The 12,185-nt window shown below is 35.6% G+C and overlaps 1 protein-coding gene across 5 annotated transcripts; it reads left to right on the top strand.

Annotated features, from left to right (window-relative positions):
• Nucleotides 1-666: 666 nt before the first annotated feature.
• LOC145129784 (toll/interleukin-1 receptor-like protein) lies at nt 667-7,213 on the top strand. 5 transcript variants are annotated; one of them, XM_079064585.1, is made up of 7 exons: nt 667-847; nt 1,262-1,325; nt 2,631-3,084; nt 3,183-4,119; nt 4,419-4,470; nt 5,380-5,943; nt 6,317-7,213. In XM_079064585.1, the coding sequence occupies exons 6-7, from the start codon at nt 5,450-5,452 to the stop codon at nt 6,495-6,497; spliced, it is 675 nt and encodes a 224-aa protein (XP_078920711.1). In that variant the 5' UTR covers nt 667-847; nt 1,262-1,325; nt 2,631-3,084; nt 3,183-4,119; nt 4,419-4,470; nt 5,380-5,449; the 3' UTR covers nt 6,498-7,213. The 5 variants fall into 5 exon arrangements, with proteins under 5 accessions (XP_078920711.1, XP_078920713.1, XP_078920712.1 ...); XM_079064587.1 differs by having other exon boundaries at nt 2,637-3,084; nt 3,183-4,470; XM_079064586.1 differs by lacking the exon at nt 1,262-1,325 and having other exon boundaries at nt 3,183-4,470.
• Nucleotides 7,214-12,185: the final 4,972 nt, after the last annotated feature.

The following is a 12,185-nucleotide window of genomic DNA, read 5'->3' on the forward strand; positions in this document are numbered from 1 at the left end:
AACTTGTGTTAGTTCAATGGAAGCATTCCTTAGGTCCAAATCAAACGTGGGAGAGGAAAGATGAAATAATGAAGCGTTATCCTCACCTCAATTTTGATAAGATTTCAGGGACGAAATCCCTTTAAGGGGGGTGGTATTGTAATGACCGTAATATAAATAAATAAATTTTAAAAAAAACTCAAATTATTTGTTACAACATGTATTTTGTCTAAATATATGTGAACTCAAGAAGTGAAATAGTAACATTTTTGATAACACAATATGCATATCGATGTACATATTGCATCATAACTAAAAATGTAGAATACTTTAGTAGGGAACCCATTATATGAAAGTAGTTGACTTAATATGAATTTGTGGATATAAAATAATCAAAATCCGAATCCGTACAAAGAATTTATGGAGAAATTTTAAATTTAAGGATATGATGTGTTTATTTGAGAAGAGACAAGGGACCATTAATACAATGTGGAGGATATGTTATGTCAATAACATAGGAGATGAAAGATAAAACTTGTAAATATGGATCAAATAACTTATGATTGTGTAACGACATGAAAAGGTGGATGGTAAACTCTTATTTGATACATCCCACGTGTTGGTAAATTAGGAAGTTACGTGTCTAGTGAAACTGCCACAGATCCATGTGCAGCCGATAACTTTTTTTTGTTCTAGCTCGTCAATTCTGTTTCATTTTTTTATGTAACAAAGAAATAGAGAGAGGCGGATAGGACAGTAAACACTCCATCTCCTACTTCAAATTGAAAAGAGGAATACAATCCATCTCCTACTTCAAATTGAAAAGAGGAATACAATCAAGATTTATTGTTTTCTACTTACGCTAAAGGTATTTAAACGTCTTTTTATTTATTTGATATTATTTAATGGATTTTTGAGTTTCATAAGAAGCTTAGAATCTTATAACCAACTGCATGTTAAATAAATAAATAAATAAATATACGTTTGCATATTCATCGATTAAATTATTAAACATTTCTAAGTTTAAATAAACATGTTTAATATAAATTGGAGGATTTGATCGTTTTCATCAAACATGAATATTGAAAGTTTGGAAATAGGATGCGACATATTATTTTGGAATTTATCAAGATTTTTGACTAATAAAAATCAATATTATATTGACATACATAAGAATAATCAAGATTTAATTAGAGGAATTCTAAAGTACTAGTTAGAAGCATAATCGTTTATGCAGAAGCATTATAAGTTGTTGAATTATTGCAATGGATTAATTTATCAGGATTGAAGGAAATGATTACTCAACAACGTGATAATAAAAGTTAATCAACCTAACTTTCTTTAAGGTGAGTTATGAAACCTTGTAAAGTAGGAATACATGGCTTGTATGTTGTGCTTAATGAAATAAGTGCTTATTAAATGTGTTGGCACTTAGAATGTATTGTTCAATCGATTGTATAGTTGTATTGTGTTGCTACATAAATATTAAGTAACACAAAGAAAATAGGGTAAATGTCACTATAGCCCATTCAACTATCGTCATTTATCCTATTTGGTCACTAAAGTATTTTTTTTGCTCAATAGGTCATTAAACTTATAATTTACATGTCTATTAAGTCATTTTCGTTAGTTTTTAACAGATCTTCCGTTAACCAGTTATTATAATTTACAAGAATGGTCCCTATGATTTCAATTTCTTTCGTGGTTGGTCTCATACCAGCATAGTTCATCACTGACGTCACCACCGTTCAATTCCGGCAACCACCACCCTTCACCTCGGGCAACCCCGTCAACTATTATACTCAACCTTTCTCTTACACCCACTTCATATATATCATATTTCTCTCTCTATATATAGAACCTCATTCTTCTTCCTGTTTCTCTCTCCTTCAAGAACACTAATTACAATTGAAGGAAGTTCCACTGATGATCAAAGCACAACTACAGAAACAACTTCAACAGTTGCAGCACCGGTGACTACGCCTCCACTGATCGGCAGTAGGGGCAGCATGGTTCTTGACACCGATGAAGCGAGGTTGGAAGCTAGTTTCTTGAATTCTCATTCAAAAGCTGAGATCGTCGATATGTTGAGGAAACACACATACAATGATGAGCTAGAACAAAGTAAGAGAAGCTGTAGGTGACGAACGATGCTAGTAAAGGACCAACCATGAAAGAAATTGAAATCATAGGGACCATTCTTGTAAATTATAATAACTGGTTAACGGAAGATGTGTTAAAAACTAACAAAAATGACTTAATAGACATGTAAGTTGTAAGTTTAATGACCCATTGAGCAAAAAAAATACTTTAGTGACAAAATAGGATAAATGACGATAGTTGAATGGACTATAGTGACATTTACCCAAGAAAATATAAGGAGAAAAGATATCGCAAGCTTGCCCAAGGGTCCTTATGGACTAAGACGGGACCATTTGGATGATTTGTTCTCCAGTATCGATAGCCGTGAATTATTGACGGGACCATAATATGGATAGCCGTAAATTTATTATCGGGGCCATAATATGGATAGTTGTAGTTATTGATGAGACTATTTTTAGTCGCCATGGTTTATAGTAATTTAATTATTGTATTGAATTATAACTCACTGGATATGTTGTCTGATAATTGTTATGTACCATGTGTTCCAGGTTCAGGTACAAAACCTTAGTATGAGTGATGATAGTGGCAGCAAGAGTATAGAGTGGGTATAGATTTTGTACATAGTAATCTTGTTGCTTTAGTTATGGTTTTGATATGGTTTGTACACCCGCTAATTTTCTGGGAAAAACGTTATATGGTTTTTGGAAACTCTGGTTTTTGAATAATGTTATATAATACTCAGATAAATTCCCAGAAAATAACATTATAATATATGTAAAAAGTTTTGAGTGTTACACTCATCGGTAACAAAAGAGAGAAGAAAAGGGAGAGAGAACGATTACCTTGAAGACGGACCGACAATGTGTTTGTGGAAGTCTTCACAGATAATGAGAGACATATATGTTCAAGAAAACGTGTTGAGAAAGAAGCAGTACATTCAAGCACGGTGTAAGAGCACTAAGCTTGATGTGCTCTTATTAGTCTTTTAACATTTTGACAAAGGTTAATGTTTACAATATATAATTATTTAATTTTAATTCTTATATCAAAATATATTACTTTTAATTATATGATTATAAACATATACTACTTCTTTGTAGGGGAGGACCCAATATGCAGCACAGGGTAGCACAGGCTATCCTTCAAATTTTCCTGTCAAATGTAATTTGGTGAAACTCGTCAAAATCTGTTATAAATCCGTTGGAAATTCGTCACAAATACGTCACGAATCCGTTCTGATAATTGTGAATTTAGTTAAATTTGTCGGTTTAGTCCGTCCCTCTGCTTCTTTTTATGTTTGTATATATTTTCCATTTGTAAGTATGAAGCAACATCAAAAGGTTTATCTAAAAGTTAAGTGTTCCAATCATGTGCTTATATTCCTAGCCGATTGTGGATGAGGTTCTCTTAGCAGGGATATTAGTCTACTTTTTTTTAACCGGCAAACTGACATATTTCTAAAACCATCTATGTCTACTAACAAGACTTTAACCCATAACCTCTCTTTTGAACTCTTTACCGCTCGGGTAAAGCCCTTTGGATATTAGCCTACTAGGTTGTGGGGATTGGTGTTGAGGCTGCCGGGGCACCATAAGAGTAGTTTGGGGGACATATACCTGGAGGAAGGAAATAGTTTGGGGGACATAAGTGTAGTTTAAAAAATTAAGTATGAAGCAACAACCGTCACCGCAGAGCAACAACCGTCACCGCCGTCGGCTTAAACACGATCACCTCATCACCACTTTAGCCCTACCAATTTCGACCTCCATCCACCGTAAATCAGTCATCACAACCGCAAATCAATAATGAAGCCCACTTCTATCACTTCCCGTACCCCTTTTCCCACTCAATTTCGTTCTCTCCGTTGACCATCTTTTCTCTCTAGTTTCTATCTCTACGCCATCACCGCCATTTCTTCGTTTCTTCTCCGTTCTTTGTAATTCCTGCACTCCTTCTCTTACCACTATAAATATCAAAGTGCCCCAAGAAAATATTGTTATTAAAGACGATGTTGCAATTGAGACCTTTGAGGTTGAGGTATTGTCGCCTAGATTAAGCTCAAGCGATCAGTCTTTCTTTCTTTTAACTTTCATCGCTTGCACGGAGATTCCTCTTTAATTTCTCCTTTTCCATTACTATAGTTATTGGTGATGTTAATCCCATGGTGGTGGAAGTGAACCGATTGGGTTTAAATGATGCTAGAATGGAGTTTACTTTCTTAATCGCACTAACAATATAATAGTTCTTTTACTTAAAATTGTTGGGAATTAGATTCAGGTTATTGATAGATCATAAAGTATTGATATTTAGCTTAATGTTTGATGTATGGTATGCAGGCTTATAGCTGCATTCACAGGCTTTGTCATGGCAGCTGCTCCGACACTGAATGTAAGTTTTTAGCTTCCCTGATCTGATATACTGTTTTGATATTAGATTGTTGATTTTGTGGGGTGCACCATATTAAGATACTTATGGTGTTTGCTGCAATCTTGTTAAATGTCACTTTGGATGTATTTTAAAAGTATTTTAAAATTTAGGTTTTGGTAAACTATAAATTTCTTAGAAAATCACATCTGTTGTTTATATTGGTAGAAATAGCTAAGCAAGTTGTTCCTTGTTGCAATAAAAAATCATTGATTATGATGATTTATATTAAAAATGTGAAGTGGATATATCTTCAGAAGATCACATTTGTTGAGTATATCCATTTTAAAAATATCAACTGGAAGTTCCTTAGGAAATTACATCTGTTGTGTATATTGGTAGAAATAGCTAAGCAGGTTGTTCCTTGTTGCAATAAAAAATCATTGGTTATGATGATGATATCATCAATGTGAAATCAACTCATGTATTATTCAATTTGTCAGGTGGATATTTCTTTAGCTTTTGATAAGTTGAAAGTTTCATGGAAAATGATATCTGTTGTGTATATGCTAGAATTAGCTAAGCAAGTTGTTATTTGTTGCAATGAAAATTTATTGATCTTGATGATTTATATTGGCAATGTCAACTGCATATTTCTTTAGCTTTTGGGGGATTGAAATATCCTTAGAAAGTCCCATTTCTTATTAAATCTCTCTCTCTCTCTCTCTCTCTCTCTATATATATATATATATATATATATATATATATATATATATATATATATATATATATATAGTATGTGTGTATGTATCTTTGACTTTTTCCAGCTACATACATTTTGTAATAGCAAATCAACATATCTTGACATAGTCGCTTCGTGAGGTTTAGGTGAATTGGAATTTTCTTGGAAACTCACATTTCTCGCTCTTGCAGTATATAGTTCATTTCATTGTGGTGCTGAAACCACATCACATACATTCTATCTCAAAAAATCAACTCATCAATGGCATCTTCATCATCTTTTCCCTCCACTCCAGCCTTCTCTTCTCAATCATGGAATCATGATGTTTTCCTTAGTTTCAGAGGAGAAGATACCCGCAGGACTTTTGTTGATCATCTCTACTCGGCTCTTGTCCTACAAGGAATCGACACTTACAAGGATGACGAAACACTTTGTCAGGGTGAATCGATCCGCCCATCCCTTGTGAAGGCTATTGAGGAATCACAAATAGTTGTCATCGTATTCTCTGAAAACTATGTAGATTCACCTGGGTGCTTGGATGAACTTGCACATATTATGAAATGCAAGGACATGAGAGGGCAAATCGTGATGCCCATATTTTATGATGTGGATTCGTCTGAAGTGCGAAAGCAAAAACGGAAATACGGAGAAGCATTTGCTAAACATGAGTTGGAGAACAAAGTTGAATCCTGGAGAAAAGCAATTGTGGATGCAAGTAACCTTTCTGGATGGGAACCCATGAACATTGCCAACGGGTAATTCTCCTCTTTGTGTTTGCACTTTTTACTCTTCAGATATGGGTGCTCTAAAAGATATTCTATAATTGTACTTTATAAGCTTAATTTCATGCAAATGTTTTAGTTATTCTTGATGATGTGATGCCCTTGATTAAACAGAGGCTTTGACTAGATCAATTGATCAGTTCGGTTTGTTAAAACATATCTCAAGTTTTAGGATTATTGATAAGCTACAATTCAGTTATGATGGACTTTATTAAGTTCTACCTTTTATTTCCTTACATAAAGCCTTGCTTGAAGCTACAATAACAAATCCATCTTGCTTCACTTTCAATTGTTTGAAATTATTCAATGTGATCATGTCTTAATTATCCCTCTTTCCAATCTGTAGGCATGAATCAAAGGCTATCAAAGAAATTGTTGACAAGATTTCATCGAGGTTGCAACTAATAACTTCAAATGCAAATGAGAACCTGATTGGAACAGGGGCTCGAGTCCATGGTCTTGAATCAAACCTACAACTTGGGTCAGGTGCACATGATAGGAATATGGGGGGTTGGGGGTGGTGGTAAGACTAGACTACTCTTGCATCTTCTATATATGATGAAATCTATAAAAAGTTTGATGGTTGTTGCTTTATTGCAAATATTCGAGAGGAATCAAGCAGGCATGGTTTGGAAACATTGCAAGAAAAAATTCTTTCAAAAAATGGAAGCAAACAACATTGGAGTAGTAAGATGTTTGATAAGTAAGAGGTTGCGCCATAGAAAGGTCCTTTTTGTTCTTGAGGACTTCGATCACCTTGACCAACTAAAATCTTTAGCTGGATCACCTGATTGATTGGTTCAGTGAAGGAAGCCTAATTGTCAGATAATAATCACAACCAGAGATGAGCATTTATTAAAAGCTCACATAGTTATCGCACAAGATATTAGTTTGTTTAACGATGATGAGGCTATTGATCTTTTTTTGCAAGCATGCACCTTGGGATTACAGATTTATGGAAGATTATGAGCAGCTTTCAAAAGAGATGGTCTCTTATACCCGTGGGCTTCCATTATAAGTTCCCAATTTTATTCTGTGTGACAAAAACATTCAACGGTGGTGGAGTGCATTAGCCAGATAAAAGAGATCCCAGATATTAAGAGTGTGTTTAGTTACAGAAAAATAGTTTTCATTTTTCGTTTTCAGTTTTTCGTTTTCGGATTTCATTGGAAAATTTAGAAAATGTGTTTAGTTAAAACTTATTCCTTTTTCATTTTCCGTTTTAAAAAATTATTTTTCTATCGGTTTTTATTTTCAATTTTTGTTATTTTAACTAACACCACACACATTCACAACCCCACTCACACTACACCCCACCCATCCCACCCTACTCCACCCCACCCACCTTACCCCACCAACCTCACCCACCACAACTCCTACCTACCCACCACACGATCCCTACCCACCCTACCTACCATCCTTATTCTCTACCCACCACGCCCACCCATACATACATTTAATATAAGAATCAACATAAAATTCAACGTATGATTCAACCTTAAAATAAACATTCCTAATAAGACAAGTTTTACCATTTTAATGGTATCAATATTGTGAACGTCCCCGATGACAATGTATATGTCTTTCCCATAGCACGTACACAATTGAATCTCTAACTTGAAGCATTTCATCTTGATTCGTCATATCCAAAGGAAAACCTTCTTGAACCGTGTTAAAGTCTTATGTGAGGTCTGGAAAATTTTCACCACTGTACACTAGTATAAAACCGGCATTTGGTAACGGTTTCTAAAAACAAGGTGGTGTCGATTTTCATATTTCTCAAAGTTAACGGTCGTAAACTAATTTCTATGATTGTTTCCATGAAGCCTTCATGGAAACAATCCTAGAAATTAGTTTACGATCGTTAACTCAAAACGAGTCACCAATGTAAATCAGACTTCATACATTAACATCGGTTTTACATGAGAATAGCAACAAGTAGTGCCACGGTCGAATACCCATCGCCAAATGTCATCTTTTATGTAACATCTAATTTTTCAGGTATTTGCTTTTGACCCTTGAGTTATGATTTGTTTGCAAGATTGGTCCCCAATGGCATTTCTGTAATTTTTTTGGCCTCGTGTGCGTACGTTGGGCGTACGTAGCTAGGGTGCAAACCCTAATATTTAGGGTTTGGACCCTATTTAAGCACCTTTATGGCCTCATGCACCCTCTTATCTTTAGCCTCTTTCCTCATTTCGAAACCCTAAAGTGTGTGAGTGTCTTGTGAAGCTTGAAGAGCCTTTTTGGTGTCATTTTGGATCTTTTAGAGAAGGAAGAACCTTGAGGTGGTGGTGTGTCACTCAAGGCCTTGGATCCACCATCTACTTCCCTTTAACATCCTTTGGAGGTATAAAGCTCCAACCTTGATGAGTATTTCATTTAGATCTAGTTTTAGCTTAAAGTTGACACCTTTTGTCCTAATCTTAATCTTTGTGAGTATGAAATACTCCAAGACATTTGAGTTGTCCTTCCAGATGTTTTAGGGTGTGTTATGTCATAAAAATGGGATCGTGGACATTGGTTTCTTTCCATGCATGGTCTAAGTTGTCTTAATGGGTCAAGACGTTAGGTTTTTTTGTTATAAAGGTCTTAATAGCCATGCAAACCATAAAATTGGAAACTTTATGGTTAAAATCACCTTTTAGGGTCTAGATCTAGATTTTGGACGTAAGTACTTAAGGATTAAGCACTTAACGGATAAAGTTGAGATCAGCCGCGTACGCTGGGCGTACCAAGGGGTACGATGCGCGTACGTGGTCAGCTCCCCGATTCTGGTAAGCCAAGTATTACGCCATACGTTCATTTTGTGTACGCCCAACGTCTTCATTTTGTGTACGCCCAACGTACTTACTGAGTCAAGTCGATTGACTCAGATGACTTTGACTTGGATTTTTACTAGGGTTTAACCTAGGGTTATTTTAGATATTTTGATCTGTATGCTGAGACTGTATCATTGAATTCAATAAGGTGACTGGTAGAGTTGATCTCAAAGCGGCGTGCTATTCATTTTGCTTATCTGTCTGTGAGGGGAGTTTTCTCACTTGATCCAAGGGTCGAAGGCACCAATGTCGGCCCATTACTTGTTATGTGGAATGCTAGTTGTCTCTGTGATACTTGCATGAAAGACCAGCATCTGGCCCCTGACAATTGTATGAAAGACCAGGATTTGGCCCATGACACGTGTATGTAAGACCGAGATTTGGCCCTCAGCATTGCAAGGAAAGACCATGGGGGTAGCCCATGGCACCAATGTCGGCCCATTACTAGGCTTCGTGCTTACAGATTATGTTTATGATTTCATGTACTTCCGGTTTGAAAGGGAAGAGCCTGACATGATGGCACAACATCCTCCCCTCATGTTTTCTACATTTTGAACAATTGTACTCTGATGTTTTGAATATTATGACTTGGTGTTGATTTTGAATAATTAATGAATGATTTGATAGACTTAAAAATGAAAAATTTTATTACTGTTTTCGAGACGTTACAAGTTGGTATCAGAGCCTTGGTTTGAGGATTCGGGCACACTCTCGGGTGTGTCAGAACTCAAACTGAGGAAATGATAATCCTTATTTAAAAAAAGGGATTTCAAAAAGATCTTTATCAAGTAAAAATGGGGAGTGTGATGTGTGCAATCAACCGAGCTCAAGTAAGTAGTTCCCAAATTACCCATACTTATGTGTTATGTGCAATATGCTTGATATGAGAATTGCATGCTAGATTAGGGCTAGGGATACCTTCAGGAATCATATGATAGAATTTCCTGATTTGCGTGATGCCTTATATCCGAGTAGAACTTGATGCTATGTATTACTTGGAATTAATATTGGCTTAGTTAATTGCTAAGTGTATGCTTTCAAAGTTGTACACGATTAGGATTGTATAGCCCTAGAATGATCGATTTGGCCTCATTTCATGTTCCTTGTTTGGTTGTGGACTTACGGTAGAATCATCATTTGACAGTCTATGTGATCCTATTTTGTGTATAACTTGCATGAAATGAGGAGATTTGGCCTCATTTCATGTTCCTTGTTTGGTTGGGGCAAATATGGGATTTGCATCCTGCCTACTGAGGGACCGAGCATGAGACTGGTGGGAGGAGATTAGACGAGTTGTAAGGTCAGCGACAGTGGCAGTCATGACGTGGGAGGATTTTGTTTAGAGGTTCCAGAGGGAGTTTGCACCAGCTATTGAGGTGCAACAGTTGGCAAGGGAGTTCCAGGACCTTCGCCAGACTACTGAGACTGTGTCGGAGATTACCGCCAAATTCAGGGAGAGGGCTTTATTAGTCTCGCAGTATGCTACAGATGAGGAGACGAGGAAGACGAGATTGTTGGATTAGGTGTCTGAGCCCATAACTATTTTGGTATGTACTTGACCCGATTATGAGCATGGTCCTTTTGGGTTGCCTTCACCATAGCAACTGATAGGATGAATTAAGGAGAAAAGGGATTAATTATGATTTATTAATATATTATGTGAATAATATATTAAAAGATAAATCATATTGTTTAATTAATATTGATCAAGAATTAATTTAGAATTAATTTTGTGGTCAAAAGAGATTAATTAAATAAAGGGGACTGATACTGTAATTATAAGATAGTTACAAAGTTGGGCTAGGGATCCATAAGGATGCAATGGATGAATTCTATATGAGAGTCCGTATAGAAATCGTCCAAGGGCCTTCTGGAAGGATCCATTGGGCTGCTTAAGGACTAAGCAACTGGATTAGGGTTTCCTAGTTGATAACCCTAGAAGCCTAACTATAAAAGGAACCCTCTAGGTCACCAAATTCGTGCCTAACACTTCTAAGAGAACCTTGGACGAATTTTGTGCCTCCTCCTCCCTCTCCTAAGTCATCTTGTTGCTAGTGGTGTTTGTGACTCCATTAGAGGTGCAACATTTGAGGCACTAAGCTTTCAAAGGTCAAGGATATTCAAGGAGAACTTGTTATTACTACATAACAAGAAAGGTAAGATCTAAACCCTAGTTTATATGTCAATTTGATTGTTGTATACTAGTTCTTAGGATCGTTGCTTTGGTATTCAATGTTTTTGTGTTCATAGTAGAAAACCTAGATCAAAGCAATTATGGTTGCATGTACACCATAGGAATGATGTAATGCTCATAACCCAACAGTGGTATCAGAGCCTAGGTCGTTTTTCTAGTGAATAGATGCAAAAGTGAATTGCCAAAGTTCAAGAAAATCGAATTTTTTGTCTTCTGACTGGCTGACTCGTCGAGTCCCTGTATGGACTCGACGAGTAGGTCCTACTCGACGAGTTCCATAGTGGACTCGACGAGTCCAAGGGTCTGGTGCCGGGAATTTCGATTTTCTGGCCAGATTTTGTTGAGGATTACTTCCAAAACTCGTTTTTTTTCTTCCTAAAATCGATTTTTTATGTTTGTAATGTTTATCCTTATCAAAATTAATGGATTTGGTTAAATATGGATAATATAGGATTATTATTAGTCAAATATTTGACCTAGTAAGTTTGAAAAGTTTCAATTTACACCCTTTAGGTTTTATAGTTTAAATTTGAACTTAAAAGTTTTAATTTTTGAAATTTAAATAGTTAAACCCTAATGTTTTGAAAGGTTTCAAAATTTATCCTCAAGTTTTGGAATTTAAAATTTAATTAAAAGGTATTAATTTTGAAATATTAAATTCTAGAACCCTATTATTTTGAAAAAGTTCAAATTACACCCTTATGGTTTTATTAATTTAATTAAGAGTTTAATTAAAGGAGATAATTAATAAATCCATAATTATATGGTTTGAGATTAATCAAATTAAAAGTTTAATTTATTAAATTAAACCATCTAGTATTTTAAAAGTATAAAATACACCCTTATACTATATAAAATTAAAAGTTTAATATTATATATGTATGAGTAAATGCAAGTCTTACCGTTAGTAGGCCTCATTCACGAAGCTGGTCTATAAGGGGTGTTTAAGGAAGCGGCATGTAAAATGACCGACATTGAGTATCCACTCTTACACACCGCACCCTTGACTAGTGGAGGGTCGTTAGCCGAACGGGTAGGATAGGACACAAACTTTCCATTATAAGTATAATGAAATACGAAGTAACTAAACACTTTTATAAATTCCCAAATCTTAGTTACTTTAGGAAAAATGTGGAGTTGGTGCTAATCCATGAAATTGCACATTGCACCTTGTTGTTCATTAGTGGAGCGTGTGTGGT

Source organism: Lactuca virosa, chromosome 8 (genome assembly GCF_052849685.1).
Source record: "Lactuca virosa cultivar CGN04683 chromosome 8, Lactuca_virosa_CGN04683_v6, whole genome shotgun sequence".
Taxonomy (NCBI): domain Eukaryota; kingdom Viridiplantae; phylum Streptophyta; class Magnoliopsida; order Asterales; family Asteraceae; genus Lactuca; species Lactuca virosa.

What these genes read in the sequence shown, in the direction of transcription:
- LOC145129784 (XM_079064585.1), top strand. Translation starts at nt 5,450, where the DNA reads ATGGCATCTTCATCATCTTTTCCCTCCACTCCAGCCTTCTCTTCTCAA. An exon ending in CCCATGAACATTGCCAACGG is followed by an intron (nt 5,944 to 6,316) that starts GTAATTCTCCTC and finishes TCCAATCTGTAG; the next exon opens with GCATGAATCAAAGGCTATCA.